Raw genomic sequence first — 19,787 nt, 5'->3', positions numbered from 1 at the left:
AAGGAATTGAACCTAGGGTGCTTAACCACTGAGTCACATCCCCACCCCTTTTTACTTTTTTTTTATTTTGAGACAGCATCTTTATAAGTTGGTTAGGGCCTTTCCAAGTTGCTGAGGCTGGCTTTGAATTTGGGATCCTAGCAAATAAATTGCAACTTGGAAAACAGATCCAAGACTGCTAGCTCTTGAATTTGAATACCACTAACACTACTACTACTGCTACTATTCTTCCTCCTCCTCTTTGTTTATGAGTGCTGCCATTCTTGTTATATATTTTTGTGTGACTGACTTTTACTGTAAATTCACCTAATTAAGAGTTTGACTCCATTTCTGCTATCTGACTACTGACAGCTTTCAAGTCCAACCAGTTGCTTTTTCCCTTTTGCGTCACCTCAGGACAAACTGATAAGGAGAGAACCCCCTCCCTTGAGTCTGAAGGGCGAATTCACACTATACTAACCTCAGTCCACATAGAAACCCTCACCCCAGCTTTACCCACCATCAGTTATGTTGAAAACCATGCCCACTCATTTTTTAACTTGAGCCATTTTCAGACCAGCCCACATCTCCTCAAAATATGAAGAACAACTTTTTTCAACCCCTGGTGAAACACATATGGCATCACCATCCTCTATATTTGGACCAGTTTTGGGCCTTAGAGGTATTGGTCTCATCCTCCACAGGGAAAGCATACAACTAATCAGGATTCAAACATCTGGTTAGGAGACAATAGGTCTTCAGGTAAAATGTGAAAGGAGACTTAGAAGAAAGGCAACTGATATACTCTGGACACTATTCTCTTAGTCCTTTTTTTTTAAAAAAAATATTTTTTATTGGTTCTTTTGAGTAATACATGACAATGGAATCTATTTTGACATAATTATACAAGCATGGACTATATCTTGCTCTCCTTAACACCCTAGTATTTCTCCTGAGTTTTATATCAGAGAAACAGGATATGCTGTAGGATCATCTAAATGTTGGGTAAGATGGCCCTGACAATGGGAGTTAGACAGCACTTGGAGGCAAACAGAGAGTAGCATCAACTAGAGATACTCAAATTGCCCGTATCTGGAGGCAATCATATAAAACAGCATAAACTGAACACATTTTAACTACAACTCATTTTCCTTTGTTTATTCCAGAGCCTTTGTAACAATCCTATCCACACTAGTCTAGTATCTGAACAAGCCCAGAAAGACAATATGGAATTGATAAAAAAGTGCTCCACAGCCATCTAGTACTTCTCAAGTTCATTTAATAATATTTTATGTTCTCCCTTTCTTATATTAAAAATGTGTTAATATTCAAAATACTTCCATGTAAAATGTTTTAAAAATCAATGACAAATGAAAGAAAAATAAAAAATAATATCTAATTAAATATAAATTATCAAGATCCAGTATAATAGAATTCATAAAGAAATCAAGAATTTGTTTTATTGTGTTTTTTTTCCTTTTCACAAAGCCCCATGAATGCAGCTGCCACAAATGTGAAATGATTCAGGTATGTGGTACTGGTGACTCAAATGTCATGAGCAGCATTAGTGTTGAGTTGTGTGATTTTCTAAGTAGTCACTGATTCTTGGTAAGGCTCTAAACAAAGTTAAATATAATCTTGTTATAATTTAGTTTTTGCACTGACATTCATTATATTTAAAAATACTTGCACATAACTTAATACCAGTTGGATTCCTTTTTTCAAATAATTAAAAAGAAATTTTTTCGCTTATGAGAATGTTTGGCATGGTGTTCAAGACTGTGAGTTCCAGGTATATAGTTCATTTAATTTTCTTCATGTCCCTTCTCTAAATTCAAGTAGCATCCCTTAATCATTGAGATAACCTGACTACTCCCACGCATTTCAGAAACATTTCTAAGGGGAATGGTGTTATACCTTGAGCAAATCACTCTGCTAGGGCAATGAACAAAAAATAACTACACCTACCTAAAGTTATCTGGGTTCTAGCAGTTGTCTCCAATGAGAGATTCCTGAACAGGAATCTGAAGCTCCTGTGAATTTCAACTTAGAGGCCCATGTGCCTTTCTTCAAGTAGTGCTTTCTGCAGTACTGGTTTATTACTTTGTCTGAGAGACGATAGGTACTTTATAGAGGCTTGTGCTAGGATCAAGTTAGTATCTGGCTTTGATTCCTTTTGAAATTTCTTTCACTTATTGATAGGATTCCTGGATTCTAATTCCCTTCCTGCAAAAACATTTTAAATGTCAACTATTCTGAGATTCCTATAGCCAGGTTGCCTAGAAAAGCCTTGCTTCTTGAAGTGGGATGATATTGTTTTTAATTGTTTTCTCAGATCATGACCTGACATTATCTTATCTCTCTGGATTCTAAACCTGCCATTTCAGACTTAAATCCTCTTTAAAACCTATCTCTGTGCTCATTTTCACAAAGATTATGTCTAATGCCAGGTCCCAGCCAACTCTACCTGCCAGTTTGCTTTAATTTATGGTCCTGCCTAGCTGATTCTTATAATGTGACCTAAGCATATTAGCAATATAATCTAGGAAAAAATATCAGATTATCATGTCTGATACAATTATAAGAATCACTTCTAAAAACACTTAGAAGAACCAATGCATACACTTTCTGCCTTGACCAAATAAAACCATATGGAGAGTCTCCAATAGTATACAAGGGAGACAGATTATCTTCTCTTTATCCCAATTACTCCGGGTTTCTCTCAGGCAATTATATTTTTTCTAAGTGTGATAGCCTCCTACTGACAGTTTTTACTTCTCTCTTGCCATGGAAGTGATTGTGATTATTATTATTTTAAGTCTAATGTTCAGAGGTCTCTCAGGCAATTACTGGTGAAAGTATTCCATGGCTTAATGGGGACTTTCTGTTAACCTGGATAAAAATGTTATACTCTTTAATGAGTATAACTCTATATTTTCATGACAGTCATTAACACTTTGCTACAAGCACATTTTGGACAGTTCCCTAAATATAAGGAATTGTGTTCTTGCTGGGCACTATGTCTTTGAACATATTATTGGTTCTATCTGGAATGTACTTCTACATCTAATATTTTAGATCCACTATCACTTTCTCAGTGTAGTTTCTCCTGAGAGAAAATATTCTCAGGTAAAATAACTGTCAACTTCAAATTTTACACCCTGTTAAATATCTATCACTTAAGAGTGAAGGCAAGGGACCAAGGTTGTAGCTCAGTGGTATAGAACTTGCCTAGCACATGTGAGGCACTCGATTCAATCCTCAGCACCTCATAAAAATAAATAGAATAAAGGAATTGTGTCCATCTACAACTACATTTTTTTTTAAAAGAGTGAAGACAAAATAAACATATATTCACACTTAACAACTATACCACAGTCTTGTTCTCAGGACAAACAGGTTATATTTGATGACCCTCTTCTATGCTCTTACAGAATCATGTGCATACCTCTGACATGACAACTATAATAGATTTCAATGTGCTTTCTGTGGCTGTGTCCATATCAAAAACCAAACACATGAGGCTACGGTTACATTAAATAGTGTATACTTGGGAAGATGAAAGTAGGCTGAAAAAGCTTCCTGACTAGGAAAGAAGTCAAGTTGTTCCTGAGCTTAGTTACTGAATTTCAGTATCCTCAAGTGGGGGCAGGTGCTTCAGAAATGCCATTAAACTTATTCTGATCTAGAAGTACTAGGGACCAGGTGGCAGTGACCACAAATTGGTTAAACATAAGAGGTAAGCACAGAGGAGAAAGAGAGAAAGAAAATAAGTTAAAATGTGTCCATCCCATAGATATATGAAAAATAAACCATAATTCCAATGTAGATAATTCTAGTGTTGCCAATCAAACTTAATAAAAACAAAAAAAATCATAGGAATGATAAATTTACTCCAGATGAAATATATTTTAAAACCCTGCCTAAAACAAAACATGAAAATAAATATGATTAGGATATCAAAAGGCATATAAGACCAAGTGGATTATAATTATGAAACATAAAAAGGGTAAAAAATAAGTAATATAAAGACAAATTGGGAACAATTTTTGAAATCAAATATAGCTGATTAAAATTTCTCCTTTGTAATACAACTTAGAAATTTTAAGTTATATTAAAAGTTGTATTAAAACTTCTAAAGGTTAAAGTTCTATTATTTAAAGAAATTTAATGATACTTAAAAGATATGGAGGGGAACATTTTATAAATCTTATATGCAAAAATCATATACATGACAGATACCCACTCTGCTAAAAATAATTAATAAAGGGGAAAAATGAAATATTTAGTACAGAAGTGGTATTTAAAGGAAAAAGAAGAATTTTGCACATTTGAAAAGAAACATGTTATCTTTCTTTCCAGATTGCTGCACAAGTACTGAGAAGATAAAAAAGAAGACTACTTTTAGAAACTACAAAGTAAATATGCAAAACACCAAGAATTAGAAAAGAAATAACTTGCATTAGAGAGTCCATTTGCAAAGGGTTGACAATTAGATTGATAACAGACTTCTTACTTGGTTAAAGTAGATAACTAAAGTATTCAGGGAAAATAACTGTCAGCTTCAAATTTTACACCCTGTTAAATATCTATCACTTATGAGCAAAGGCCTCTTAAGTGATAGATAGAGGTTGTAGCTCAGTGGTATAGCGCTTGTCTAGCACAAGTGAGGCACTGGGTTTGATCCTCAGCATCACAAAACTATTTAAAATAAAGATATTGTGTCTATCTACAACTAAAATAAATTTTAAAAAGAGTGAAGACACAATAAAGATATATTCAAACATACAAAGACAGTCTTATTCTCAGTATTAAGGAATATGCTTCACCAAGAAAGTGAACACAGAGAAATGAAATCATGACTACAGATACTAAAAAGTGAAAATATAATTCAATATTAATTTTATAGCTTTTTAAAATAAAAGGTAAAATTAATAAAAACAAAGGTAATAAGTATGTAGGCATGCAAATATGACATGTTGAAAAAATAAAATTATTGAATAACCTTATACTTGAGAAATTTCTAAGTATGTAAATGATAATCAATAAAAGAATAGTTGATGATAATATGTAAGAGAATAGTTATTTTGGGTGGTGGCAAGCACTGTAATCCCAGAAACTTGGGAGGCTGAGGCAGGAGGATCACCACTACAAAGTCAGCCTTAACAACTTGGCAAAACCCTGCCTCTAAATAAAATATTTAAAAATTAGCTGAGGATTTGGCTCAGTGGTTAAGCACTCCTGGGTTCAATCTCAGGTACAAAAAAAATTGAATTTGCATGTAATATGTAAAATCTAAAACAAAAATGAATCAAACATAGAAAACTGGATCTAGCCAATAAGAGGCATGGGATATTGAAAAATTTCCTTAAAAAAGTAAAAAATGTGGAGACACTGGCTTATTATAAACAAATCTTTCTTTTCTTTTTTTTTTCTTCTTTGGTTTTGTTTCTTCCCTAACCACATAGCTAGCTACTTTCTTTTACAAGTAATTTTTCTAATGCACTATCTACCACATAATAGAGGACAAGACCATATGGGCAAGAGCTAACATAAAATATCAGGCAACAGAAACAGAGCCATGGGATTCTAGATACCAGATTTAACAGATTCAGACTACAGACAACTATGTTTACTATGTTACTGTTTCCTCAGAGAAGAAAACTGATGAAATCTAGTAACAAACCTAACAAAATATGTATAAAAAACTTCATTATTAAAGAATTTAAAATATTTTTGAAAACATGATAGAGGTTGTTTTATAAAACAGTAGTTTTATCTTAGTTTATAAACAGTACTCTGAAAATAGAAAAAAATGATATTGTCGTTATTATTATATGCAAAACTACTTTAATTAATTTAAATACCTAAACAATAAAATCCAAATTTAAAGCAAGAAATGAATAAAACATCAAAGTAAAAAAGGTTTATACTTAAGATACAAAAAGCAGAGACTATAAGAGAAAATATTACTATTTCTGATTATGTGGAAATTAAAAATTCTGTTGAACAAAATATCCATTGACATGATAAAAAGACAAGGTAAATGCTTAGAGAAGATATTTATAATGAATTTTACTAAATTTTACCAATGGTCTTTAAATTTTCTACATAATGGTAAAAAGATAAATGTTCTAATAGGAAAAACAATATATGTGAATAAGCAATACACAGAAGAGAGAAGCAGAATGTTTGATATGTACCTAATATAATTTTAACCTTACTAATCAAGGAAATGTAAAATAAAACCAAAAAAAAACCATAATATTTGAAGGATTGGGAAAAAATATTATGGCTTGTTAACAACATAGAGAAGTGGGAACATTCTTGCAGAAATATGTAAAGAAATATAACAATATTAAAAAGAGTTGCAATTATACATGTAGTTTAATATAAAAATAGCACTTCTAAAATGTGTATAGCATAGTTGTCAACAAAAAATGCAAAAGAACATTCATTTGATGTTCCAACAACTGAAAATTAAAAATAATCTAAATACTCATCAAAAAGAAATATTTATTACAGTAGTCATACAGTGATGTGCCTTATAGGGTATAAAAGGAACTCAGAACTGCAAATATCAAGATAGATGAACATCAGGGATATAATATTTATCCAGAAAAGGTAGATCATGACTGACATACTGAATAAAATTTACATTATTGGTCAGTACATGTATTTTATAGATTTAAATAAGAATGGTAATGATATTACATTCAGGTGAGTAACAAAACTCATATAATGGTTCCTAAAAGACTAAAAGGGGAGACATGATCTGAACAAAGCTTTCAGGAGCTTTCAATTTAAATTCTATGTAAAAAAAATACTAAAGCATATTTGGCAAAATATTAAAATTTAATAAAACTAATATATCATTCTGAGATTTTCATGAAATTTCTTTTATCTTAAATATTTTACAATTTTGAATAGAATGAATAAATCATAAAACTTATAATAAACTATTAAGTAAAATAGTAGGAAGATTTGATTTTTCTCTTTTCCACTCAAAGTGCCTTATTTTTCTCGGCATCTATTATTGTAATAAATAGAACTAAAAAGCGGGTTTTGTATAGAATATTAAGGAGAATATATAATGAAGACCTGAATAAATAAATCTTGGTTGAATATAGGGATTTTCTGCCTAGAAAAATATACCAAGCTGTGGGGATGATCACAAGATGACATAGAAAATGAAAATGGATGAAATGGATGAAAGAAACTTTGGAAATATGAAATTGTGAAAAGAATTCTCTGTAGAAAATGTAGAGATCTGGTAAGATTAACAGGAGGGATACCCATAAAACAACAACAAAAAACTGTATGTTTATCATCTATCTCCAAGGGTCAAGAAAACAGGTATAGTTTAACCAGGTCCTATGAATGTGTGTCTTTGGTGAAGTGGGACCACAGCTTCACATCAAGATTGGAATAGCTTCACAGATCCAACTGTGAACTCCCTCATGTGATAATTGGTTGGGTTCAGTTCTTGAGGATTGTGGGACTGAGTGCCTCAATTACTCATGGACTGTCCAGAGGCCATTCTCAGTGGAAACTTCTGTCAACATTAGCTGACTTCCATTAGCAAGAGCAAGCCAGAGACTAAGGAAGGTGAATAAGACAGAAGCCAGGATCTTTTGCAGCCCCACATTGAAAGTCATATCCCATTATTTTTGTCAAAATCTCTTCTCCAGAAGCAAGTTAACAGTAAGGTTCTGAGAGCGGGGAGACATTATATTATAAATGCCAGGAGATGGGAATCATTGGGAGCCGTTGTAGATGCCAGTACCTACTACAGGTGTCATCATATTTGTTTCAGAGATTTTAAGAAATTAAATATCACTAAGTTGTGGATATATATATTATATATTCCTCTCCTGGTACTCCTTTCCTTCTCACATGTTCCCTTTGACCTCAGAGGTAAGCTCTAGAATCCACTTGTGGTTTCAACTTCATGCTTTAAAACAACTACATACATGTATACATATAAAATCCCTTAATTGTTTCAAAAATGGCATAATATATTTGTAATTATTTGTAATAACCTTCTTCAATTGACCATTATATTTTAAGGTATATGCATTTTGTTTCATAAAGTTATAACCTATTCACTTCACAGCTGTAGCTTGTCATTGAGGGGAAAAATACAATTTATTTGTATCCCTTCTGAAGGACTTCTGAGGTTTTCCAATTTTTACTTTTAAACATATACTGCAGTTAACGTACTTTTAATTTTCCTGTATATGTGTAGGAGTGTTTTACCAGGATTCATATCCAGGAGTGGAATCACTTCACCAAATTGCTCTTCAAACTGGGTTTTTACATTTGTCAGAAAATTCTTTGTTCCACCTGTGGTACTCCTTGGTTTAACTCTGAGCATAAGTGGGATGGCTTTCTATTCAAGCTCTGTTAGAGTTCTCATTTTTCACAAGAGCATGTCAACCTCAGGTTTACACTTTATCAAGGCTAAAGGGAATTACCTGACAAAAGCCATATGTCAGACTCTTGTCAGAGAGAAAGAATTAAAAATCACAGCTAGCCAAGATCTATCAAATACTCAGATGAGACAATAGTAGTTAGGAAAGATCACTTGGGAAATACTCAAACTATCCGCTCTTCTGGATATTGTAAAATGTGGATTAAGCTAGATCCACAGAAGATATACATCATATTAAATTGGTTCCCAGACTAGGGCCTTGCTACTCAAAGTATAGACGAGCAGCATCAGCATCACCAAGGAGATGTTTTCTAACTGAGGTAATCTGACCCCACTCCAGATCTTCAAAATGGGATTTATGTTTTAAGATACTCAAATGAATAACTGGCAGGTACATTTAAGATCCAGGAGCACAGATTTAGAGAAAAACTCATCCTTTTGTTGTTTCTATTTTTGTTCTATGTCCCTGTATTGAAGGGGAAATAAAGTGAAATTTTTTTAAATAGTAAAAATAATGTTCAGGCTGGGGGTGGTGACACATGCTGTAATCCCAGCAGCTCAGGGGCCAAAGCAGGAGGATTTTGAGTTCAAAGCCAGCTTCATCAACTTAGCAAGGTCCTAAGCACCTTCTAGAACCCTGTCTCTAAATAAAACATATATTTAAAAAAAAAAAAGGGCTGGGGATATGGCTCAATGATTAACCACCCCTGGCTTTAATTCTTGGAGTAAATAAATAAATAAAGTTCAGGTCAGTGCCCATTTTAACAAATAATAAAGGCTTAATGAGGACCCTCCAGAAAACTGTGTCTGACCTGTGTAGGAAATAGTTGTGCTTCTATTGAATAACAATTCTGCTTCACTGTTTGAAGACTGTCAAATATTGACAGAATAATTAAATAATTAAACAATTGATCAGAATATCTCATTCCTTGGCTACTAATTACCCAAAATGGGACGTGCATAACAAGTATATATTCTACTATAAATGCAGGTGTTTTCAACATTTAATTTGAATTAGCTTCATGCTTGGCTCCATAATATATGTTTGCCTAATTGTTACATATTTTAACTCATATTTTCTTGCTATATTTTACTTATCATTGTGAGGTTCCTGAACTTTCAATTGGAACAAGTGAACAAAAGAGTAGAATACTAGTTGGTAGCAAATTATACCAAATGAGTATTCATAGTTCTCAACACTGAATACATTCTACTTATACATCATCCCATAATATAAAAATGCCCGAAGAACACAAATCCCCAAATATCTCTGCCTGATTGAGTGTAACATTGAATTTAAAGTAATGGAAATTTTAATATTTATTCTGAGTTTAAATATAGTTTGGTAAATAAAACATATTTAGAGTGCTAACACTGTGCATAAATAAAATTTCAATGCCAATACTATGGATTGGCCACTGGAAACAAGTTATATAATCACAGGAAATGAGTTTGCCTGTGCCTAGCATCACAATCCAATTTGACATTTGAATATCCAACATTACAATCTCTTCAAGCAATTTAATTTTTGCAAATATTTCTTGAAATGTTTAATCCTTCATCAGTTATAACTGAAATGTAGCCCACATATACTGTTATTAAAATGAGTACACATGTAAATGAAAACTGGGTATACTATTTATTAGCAGTGTGACTTGTGCAAAATACCTATCCACAAGTTTCAATTTCTGTAGAATATAGTAACAATATACACCACCACACATACTTGTTGAAGAAATTGAATGAAATAAGCTATACAAGTGACTGGCATGGAGCCTGTTGATAATGAAGGGCTATTGTGTCCCATGGCTATTAATTAACCTAATACCTATTTTGTTTTCCTGTATGTTCAATAATGACAGGGTTAGAGAAAATCTAGAAAATATTTTTCAGAGTTTAATATTAACAGCTACAGAGTAGTCCTTAAATTAACCCATATCTTAGTGTTGGACATTGTTTATTATTTAACACTCATAAATAATGCTAAATATATACATATACCTGAGTGTGCCCTGTTTATTATTTCTTTGTACAGAATATACACCTAGAAATAAAACCATTGGATTATATCACACTTCTATTTTAAGGTTATTGATATTCATTGCTAAATTGCCATTCAAAAATATATTTTTATTTATAAAAATATATAATATTTAGTCTTAATCCTAAATCATGATTGGTATTGAGTATAATTAAATAATAATTAAATGCATTAAAATATGTGAGAGAAATTTAGAATTGAAGAGATATTTATGACCAGTTTGGCCTTAACAGTAGTTTCCTCTTCTTGATCAATTTCAGTTTTTTCCTTATTATAGTCTGTTGAATGTGTTTTTATTTTAAAACATTAATTTTTACAAATTTAAAATTGCAATCTCATTCTCAGTTCCTTTGATACATAAATCATCTCCCGATCTCTGCCTTTTTTGCAAACCAGCAATGTCTGTCTCAATGACCTGAGAGCTATCCATTTGAAGTGCAGTCATTGAGAATTATAGGGTCACAATCTCTGTGAGAGGGTAGGAGTTGAACTTCAACATAGTTTTTGAAAGACTGGCCAGAGCAATTACACGAAAGAAATTAAAGGGATATGTATAGGAAAAGAAGTTTAAATTAGCACTATTTGATGATGATACGAAGTAGCAGGATATAAAATCAATACCCTAAATCAAAGGTATTTCTGTATATCAATGACAAATTCTCTCAGAAGGAAATGAGGACTACTACCCCATTTACAATAACCTAAAAAAAAAATAAGATAATTGGAAATCAACAAAAGAGGTGACAGATCTATACAGTGTAAATGAAAGGATCCTAAAGAAAGAAATCAAAGAAGAAAGATCTACCTAGCTCTTGGATAGGCAGAATTAACATTATCAAAATGACTATTCTACCAAAAGCACTATACAGACTTAATACAATTCCGATAAAAATCCCAATGGCATTCCTCACAGAAATAGAAAAAGCAATTATGAAATTCATCTGGAAAAATAAAAGAGCCAGAATAGCTAAAGCAATTTTTAGCAGGAAGAGTGAAGCAGGTTGGCCTCACTATACCAGACCTTAAACTATACTACAGAGCAATAGTAACAAAAGCAGCATGGTTTTGGCACCAAAATAGACTGTTAGACCAAGGTACAAAATAGAGGACACAGAGACTAACCCACAAAACTACAATTATCTTATATTAGACAAAGGTGCCAAAAACATGCATTGGAGAAAAGATAGCCTCTTCAACAAATGGTGCTGGAAAAACTAGAAATCCATATGCAACAAAATGAAATTAAACCCCTATCTCTCACAATGCACAAAACTCAATTCAAAGTGGATCAAGGACCTAACTCAGAGACTCTGCATCTAATAGAAGAAAAGGTAGGCCCAAATCTTCATCATGTGGTATTAGGCCCCAACTTCCTTATTAAGACTCCTATAGCACAAGAATTAAAACCAAGGATCAATAAATGGGATGAAATCAAACTAAATCGTTTCTTCTCAGCAAAAGAAACAATCTGTGAGGTAAATAGAAAGCCTACATCCTGGGAGCAAATTTTTACCCCTCACACATCAGATAGAGCACTAATCTCTATGGTATATAAAGAGCTCAAAAAGCTAAACACCAAAAAAAAAAAAAAAAAAAAAAAAAACCAAATAACCCAATCAACAAATGGGCCAAGGACCTGAACGAACACTTCTCAGAAGAGAATATACAATCAATCAACAAATATATGAAAAAATGTTCATCATCTCTATCAATTAGAGAATTACAAATCAAAACTACTCTAAGATATCATCTCAGTCCAGTCAGAATGGCAGCTATTATGAAGATAAACAACAATAAGTGCTGGCGAGGATGTGGGGAAAAAAGGTATACTCATACATTGCTGGTGGGTCTGCAAATTGGTGCAGCCAATATGGAAAGCAGTACGGAGATTCCTTGGAAATCTGGGAATGGAACCACCATTTGACCAAACTATCCCTCTCCTTATATGCCCCAAAGACTTAAAAACAGCATACTACAGGACACAGCCACATCAATGTTTATAGCAGCACAATTCACAATAGCTAAACTGTGGAACCAACCTAGATGCCCTTCAGTGGATGAATGGATAAAAAAAATGTGGCATATAAACACAATGGAATTTTACTCAGCAATAAAAGTGAATAAAATCATGGCATTTGCAGGTAAATGAATGACTTTGGAGAAGATAATGCTAAATGAAGTTAGTCAATCCCCCCAAAACAGATGCAGAATGTTTTCTCTGATATAAGGAGGCTGACTCATAGTTGGGTAGGGAGGGGGAGCATGGGAGGAATAAATGAATTCTAGATAGGGCAGAGGGATGGCAGGGAAAGGGAGACATCAGGGGATTAGCAAGGATGGTGGAATGTGATAGACATCATTATCCAAAGTACATGTATGAAGACACAAATTGATGTCAACATACTTTATATATATCCAGAAATATGAAAAATTGTGATTTATATGTGTTATAAGAATTGTAATGCATTCTGCTGTCATTTATTTTAAAAAATCAATTTAAAAAAGCACCAGTAAACACAGATAGCCTAATCTGGCTGACCAAGTTCACCTCTAAACTCTTCTAATTTTCCTCCAGTTCATCATACCTCTTAGAAACTCTACTGCCTTTAGTCATAGCACAGAAAAGTTCAGTCTCTTCTATTGTAGCCATCTTTACCCCTATTCCTATAGTCTTAAATAAAATATTCCTGGCCTGTTTAACTCCATGTTTGCAGTTTTTCTTTGACACTTACCATCTTGTTTGAAGGCATCTGAGGAATGATAAAGACTGATGGGAGAATAATAGTGTTGAGCTGCCCCTCGCCAGCTGGGCGAAGAGACACTCAGTGTTCCCAAGGAAGGGCTGCTGTATTGCTGTCTGGCCTTGGAACCAAAGAGAGATGAGGATGAGCTCTTCTTAATTCTTAGCAAAGCTGCTTGTGAAGTAGGGAGACCAGGAGGAGCTTCAGAATACTCTGTAAAACAAAACAATAATAAAAAGTGAGTTCTAAGGAGACTGTTTATTTATTTTTAAAAAAATAAAATTTGTTTCTACACAGATATGGTTAAAAATCTTCCTTTGAGCTGCAAACAAATTCATACTACAGTGTGAATAAAAAACATTTATGAAAGTCCTACTGATTGTAATATTGGACTTTATAAGAAAAAAAAAGATATTAAGGGGAAAAAAGCAAATAAAGAAACATAGTGATGGAGGGAAGCAAAAGAAAGAAGACAAGAAAGGAAGGAACAAGGGCATGCAAAACTTCAAGCCTTCTACTTTCCTAGTCAGAAATGTTTGAGAATCAGCCTTATACATTTGCCTTAATATTTCATTAAAAACTCTGAAACAATATTCATCCCACATACATTAGATCAGATTCTTTTTATTGTTAAAAATAGGGTTACGGGGAAAGGGGGCTAGAGTTGTGGCTCAGTGGTAGAGTATTTGCCTAGCATGTGTGAGGCCCTGGATTCGATTCTCAGCACCACATAAAAATAAATAAATAAGATAAAGGTATTTAAAACAATAAGGGGAAGGAAGAAAAAATAATCTCACTTCTGTTCTTTAAATATATTGGGTCTGCATCACCTATAAATTATAATTTCCTAGGAAATATATCTAAGGGAGCACAAAAGTTTAGAATAACCTTAAAATTATAACTTTTAACTAGAAAAGCAAAATAACTATGGGACATTAAAAGAATTTGAATGTAATTTCTTTTGTATGTTTTGTTGTATAATTTATAAAGCTTACTACTATCAAGTGGCATATTATTATAAAGCTCCCACTTTTATTGATTACTGAGAATATTTTGTCTGTAATATAATTACCAAAGTATTTGCTTAGAAAAGGTGTGCATAGTGCCTGGAATAGATTGTACTAATTTACTTCTTGTTCACAGGGAAGATAAGTTAGGTGCATAAATTAATTAAAAAAAAACATAGAAATTATAATATTAAAGAGCAATTAGGAGAGGGATTTTTTTTCTATGTCTAATATCAATTCAACCAGACAATTTGCTGGTCATAGAAATCCTATTAGCAATCATTCAATTTTGTTGAAGGTATCTGACATTTGACCTTAGTGATTGCTAACTTAGTGTAAGATACAAGCAATTTTTTTTTTCAGTAAGCTTTCTCATAATTAAAATTACTTAGAATCATTACACTTCTTCATAAAGATATTTTGGAATGCTAGAAACATTTCTGTGATTTGAAAATAACAGGTTAGGTGTTAAGCATCAAATTAAGTTTAACATCCTCTGCACTGTGAAATTGTAAATACGAGTTCTCTGAAACTCTATGAAGTATATTTTTAGATGTTTTCCACACTTAAAATGTGTATGATATGTGTAGTTCAAGACCATCAGGAGTTGTTAAGAGATTCATGTCCTTTAGTCTTTGCTGTTCAAGCACAAGCCTGGTGAAAGGTGGATCAATTTTAACTGAAAAGAGCTAACTTCTCCTGGGCAAGCTATGTGAGAATAGATTATGGGTAGACATAAAATCTCCTTTAAAACTTGGAATTAAATGCAATTTTTGGCACCTAGAGGTGTAAGGTAATGAAAAGAGAATGAGTTTTCCTTTAAAGTGGTTTGTAGTTGTACTTTCTGAACCTACTTATTTCTAGAGCAGTCTGCTACTTAGTATTTTAACTGCTTGCTCTGATCATTTATAAAATAGAGAAGAGAAAAAGAACCATGCCAGGCTAGTGTTAAAATTAAAATAATATGAGGTTATTTTTTATAGTTCTTAAAGCTAAAAAGGGATAATTCATAGAAAACCAGAGGACCATAATGAAGATTAAAAAGGCTAGAATCATTACCATGGTTGTAATTATGTATAATAACAGCTTTAGGTTCACTCTCCAAGAGGTACAGAAATTGATTTATGCCATTTGTGTCAATAGAGATGAGCCAACTGGCAGTTTGGCTGTGTGCTCCACACTAGGGCTTCATTTGTTATGTAATCAGTTGCATCTGTTGCAACAGTGATTGCTTTTCTATCAATTAATGGGATCCTAAAGCTGTTACTAGAAATCTGGCAATTCATTCATTTGTGCATTCAACAAACATGTAGTGAGAATTAATCATGTGTCAAATACTAGGGACACAAAGGTGAATAATATATTGCCTCCATCTTCAAGAAGTTTTAATCCAGTGGAAATGAAAGTCATATATAGAGCAATTATAATCTACTGTAATAGAAAAATGATTTAAGGACCTATGGGCTCTCTCTGATATGGGTAAGGATTCCTCTCATTCAGTGGATGACCATCAGAAAATGCTTTCCAGAGGAAATTCTATCTAAACAGAGTCCTGAGAGCCCATTATCAATTAGCTAAGAAAAGCCCACAGCAGAGAAGAAAGGTATTCCAGCCAAAGGAAAGAAAATTTATGGACACCTGTAAAGGAAAGGCATCATGACATGCTTAGTGAACTAAAATAGGAGCCCAGAATATGAGGGAGTAAATTGGGCGAAGTGGGAAGGCTGGATAATTAAGCAAGACCAAATGATGAAAATGCTTTAAGTATCATGCTAATATGGTCTAGCTCTGAAAGGGGAATGGCAAAAGTTTCAGAGTCCATTCTGGCTGTAGTGCCATATTGTAATAGGACACAGTGCAGAAACACTATTCAAGGGCCTAAAGCTATAAGATAAGCAAAGATTAATAAGAATAGGAAGATGGTAGTATGTATGGAAAGAAAATGAGAAAGATTACAGACTACATAGACTGAAAAAAAAAAAGTAAAGGACAAGAATTAGGCATGGTCCAGCCACTGAAAGATGGAAAGCAATGCATTCAGGAAAAGGCATATGTTGGAGGTGAGGAGCCATGGATTCTGGTTTGGACAGGTGGAGAGCCTGAAGAACACCTTGGGAATTGTAATTATAATATTCTGCCAAAGAAAGGGTGAGTTCAGTCTCAGGAGAGGGATGATTAAATGGTACTTGAATAAAGGGTTACTGAAACTATTAGGATGGGTCAGTTTGCCAAGGAAGTATTTAAAATAAGAAATGGAGTGTTGAAAAATGAAAATGGAATTCAGGGGAGCACCAACATTTAAGAGAAAAACTAAAGTTGAACCTGGACAGGAAAGAAGGAAAGCAGAGTGTCACTGAAGAAAAAGAAAGTGAGTCTTTTGACACGGATAAGGAAATAGCCGATAGGGCAGAGACCAAGTGCAGAGGCTAAACCTGCAGAGAGAGAATGCACAGCAGAGCACAGCCTGCTCCACACAGTGTGGGGAAGATGTGCAGTGAGGTTAGAGCCAAGGGGTGAAGGGGACTTTATAAGCTCTGGAGAGAGTATGAACCTCCACACTGCCATATCCATTTTATTTACATTCAGGCCCAGGCCTTATCCTGTGGTTTCTTTCAGTCTCATGGTCTGAGTGCCCTGGACAATCATTCAAACTCACCACACCATTTCTCAGAAATATGTTTAATCAGTTTTTACTATGACATCTCTAGTTCCCCTATTCCTCGCTCAGGTTCTAGGATCCTGAGATCTATAAAATAGATATATTAGCATAAATAAATGGGAAAGTATGTTTCAATTAGAACTTTGCTTAGCCTTCAACTTTGGGATACATTAACTCAACAAATGCAGGCATCTGTTAAGAGTGAAAAATAACTGCACCTCCTTCCTAGTTTTAAATTCAAGAATTTGCATTTCTGTTGATCTTATTGTACAGTCTCTTTCTACCTCCCGCTCCTGCACTGTTTTTAACAATACTATCTATGATAGCAACTACTTTGAGACCTACGACCTATTGATCATAATGCCTTTTCACACCCCCATATTCTCCTCTCCTTAGTAACTTCCGGGTTGGAGGTCATTCACTTGAAACCAAAATACCTTTACTTTTCACCCTACCTTGTTTTCAAAGGCTAAAAATCTTCCTACTAATTTAATTCCAACTATGGACATAGTCTGTAGCTAGAGAACACAGTGTCATGCTTAAAGATATTAGTTCATTACCATTAACCTCAAAGTCCCCTGTGAGCTTCTACTCACAAGTGCTACTGCATTTCTGGAGTCTATTTACTTTCATGCATTCAGTATAAAAAATTTACATCTCATCATCTCCTCACATGCCTACCTTCTTGATCTTCTCCATTGAGAAAATAGAAGCAATCAGAACAGAGAGTCCCTCATACATGCCTACCATCTGTAGGTATACATGTACAATTTGCCTTGTTTTCACTATTGTGTGTCAAATAAAGAACTGAGCATCTATTAAAGAACAACCTGTCTATGCATGTGCATTGAACCTATTCCATCCCACTTTACTACTCCTGAAAATAGAGGAATTCAGAAAATTCCTATTTCTTTAACATCAATTTTTATTTCTGCTAGATTGTTCCCATAACAATATAAACATTGCTTTAACTTTTTCTTAAGGAAATTATTGACTTCATCATTCCTTCTGCCTATTTTCCTTTGCAGCAATTCTCCTGGTAAAGAGATGTGTATGGTCAATGCATTCAATTCCTCTCCTTCCATTCACCCTTGAGTCTATTCCAAGCAGTGTTTCTTGTACCACTCCACATTTCTTTTCAACATTAAAAATGACCAGGCAATTGTTAAATCTAAGATCAATTTTCACTATACCAGACCTATCAGAGTTTATCATCTCTTTTCCCTTTAAACATTTTCTTCATGATTTCCAGAGACCATAACTTCAAATCTTCATTCTTTTCTTACCAGCACTTTATCTCTTTGTCTCCTAAACTTTTAAAGATTAGTTAACCCTAGGAGACAACTCTTTTCAATCTAAATGACCCCTTAAATGATCTTGTTCAAAAACATTCCTTCCCTGATGAATTCTACCTGGAAGTTCTAAGTTCTGGGCCCAGGATTTCAAAGAGGCCAAGTGAGATAGAAATTTGAGTGGCACTCTTGAGTGGCTCAGGACTGGATTCTTTGTAGACATAATTCCTAGTTTTCTTTTTGCAAACTCAAACATCATTTTCTCCCTAATGGACTCCTTTATCATTCATCATTCATCAAGTTTCTCAATAGCTCCTTATTGTGTTCTTACATTGTGATAAGAATCAGGATACAGAATTGAGCAAACCACAAAGGAAGGTCATGAGGCCCCTAGCTTCACAGGATTTACTGTCTGGGTGTATTGGTAGAAGATTATCAATTGCTAGTATATTAGTGGAGGAGCATTACACAAATGAATTTATTCTATAAATATGTAAATCTAGGAAGTATGACACATATGATGGGGAAGAAAAAAAAAGAGAGCCTTGAGAAGAAACTTACCAACTTTTTTTTTTCTAAATTATGCTGGCATTATGGCTCAATTCTTGGGAATAATTCTTTTTTAAGCTCTGAGGCATACATCTTCCTCCTATGCCATGGCTACTCAGTTTTTAGATTGAGATTATTGAGTGAGAGAAGCTATCAGTAATCTGTTTGCAATGCAGATGGCATGGGTTTACATCTGGACTATGCCTCATAATAGCTCCATGCCCTTATTAGTACAGGAATAGTTCTATCACTCAGTTTCCTTGCTTTTGGAAGGGGAATGATAGTTTCATCCTTGTAGGTTTTTAAAGAGATCAAACAAAATAGTATGTATAAAGCAAATGGAACTATGCCTGGTTTAAAGTGAGAAATCAATAAATGATAGCTATATTTTCTGTATTATATTCTGTAGTTTAGTTATTACCCTATTACCATTGGTAAGTATAACTGGCTTCCCCTTCCATCTGAAATTAGGTCATGAAATGGTAATATAAATACCCAATTTTGGGACTGGGGTTATGGCTCAGAGGTAGAGCACTCGCATAGCATGTGTGAGACACTGGGTTCAATGATCAGCAACACATAAAAATAAAATAAAAATACTGTGTTCACCTATAACCAAAAAAAAATATATAAAAATGAATAAATACCCAATTTTAATATACATTTTACCCTGAGGAGTTACAAGGGTGGGTAATGGAAAGAGAATGTTCATTTTTTTTTCCTAATAAGTATACTACAATTAGCAAATTCTTAAGGGAAAAATATCTGGACACTGATAGAAACTATCAGTTAACACTTATTTATTCGTGTGATTTCATTGGTCAGAGTATAATCCACTCATCTTTACTTCACTTTCCTAAGCAGGTATGGAAAAAAGAGCCACTCTATTTCTTTTCAGAGAAAATCTTCTTTAGGTCCTCAATGTTTTAATGAATACCTAGACTGAAATGTCAAAAGAATCTAGTAATTTGTTACTAATTTCTTCTTCTATTTTCTTACTTTATATAGATCAGACCTTAGGGAATGTGCCTTACAGTTATTTCTAAAGTGGCAAAAAGATTTTTTGATAAAACTCAATTAACCTG

At 33.6% G+C, this 19,787-nt stretch overlaps 1 protein-coding gene across 1 annotated transcript in view; it reads right to left on the bottom strand.

Annotated features, from left to right (window-relative positions):
* Nucleotides 1–19,787, bottom strand: part of Cntn5 (contactin 5) — a 663,533-nt gene that overhangs the window by 480,323 nt on the left and 163,423 nt on the right. Inside the window, exon 2 of the mRNA XM_077797318.1 lies at nucleotides 13,187–13,408. Within this exon, the coding sequence (XP_077653444.1) occupies nucleotides 13,187–13,408 (222 nt within the window). The remainder of the gene's footprint in view (nucleotides 1–13,186; nucleotides 13,409–19,787) is intronic.

This window comes from Urocitellus parryii, chromosome 4, assembly GCF_045843805.1.
Source record: "Urocitellus parryii isolate mUroPar1 chromosome 4, mUroPar1.hap1, whole genome shotgun sequence".
In the NCBI taxonomy this organism is placed as follows: Eukaryota; Metazoa; Chordata; class Mammalia; order Rodentia; family Sciuridae; genus Urocitellus; species Urocitellus parryii.
Note: the sequence above shows the minus strand (reverse complement) of the source record. Positions and strands in the feature narration are given on the sequence as shown.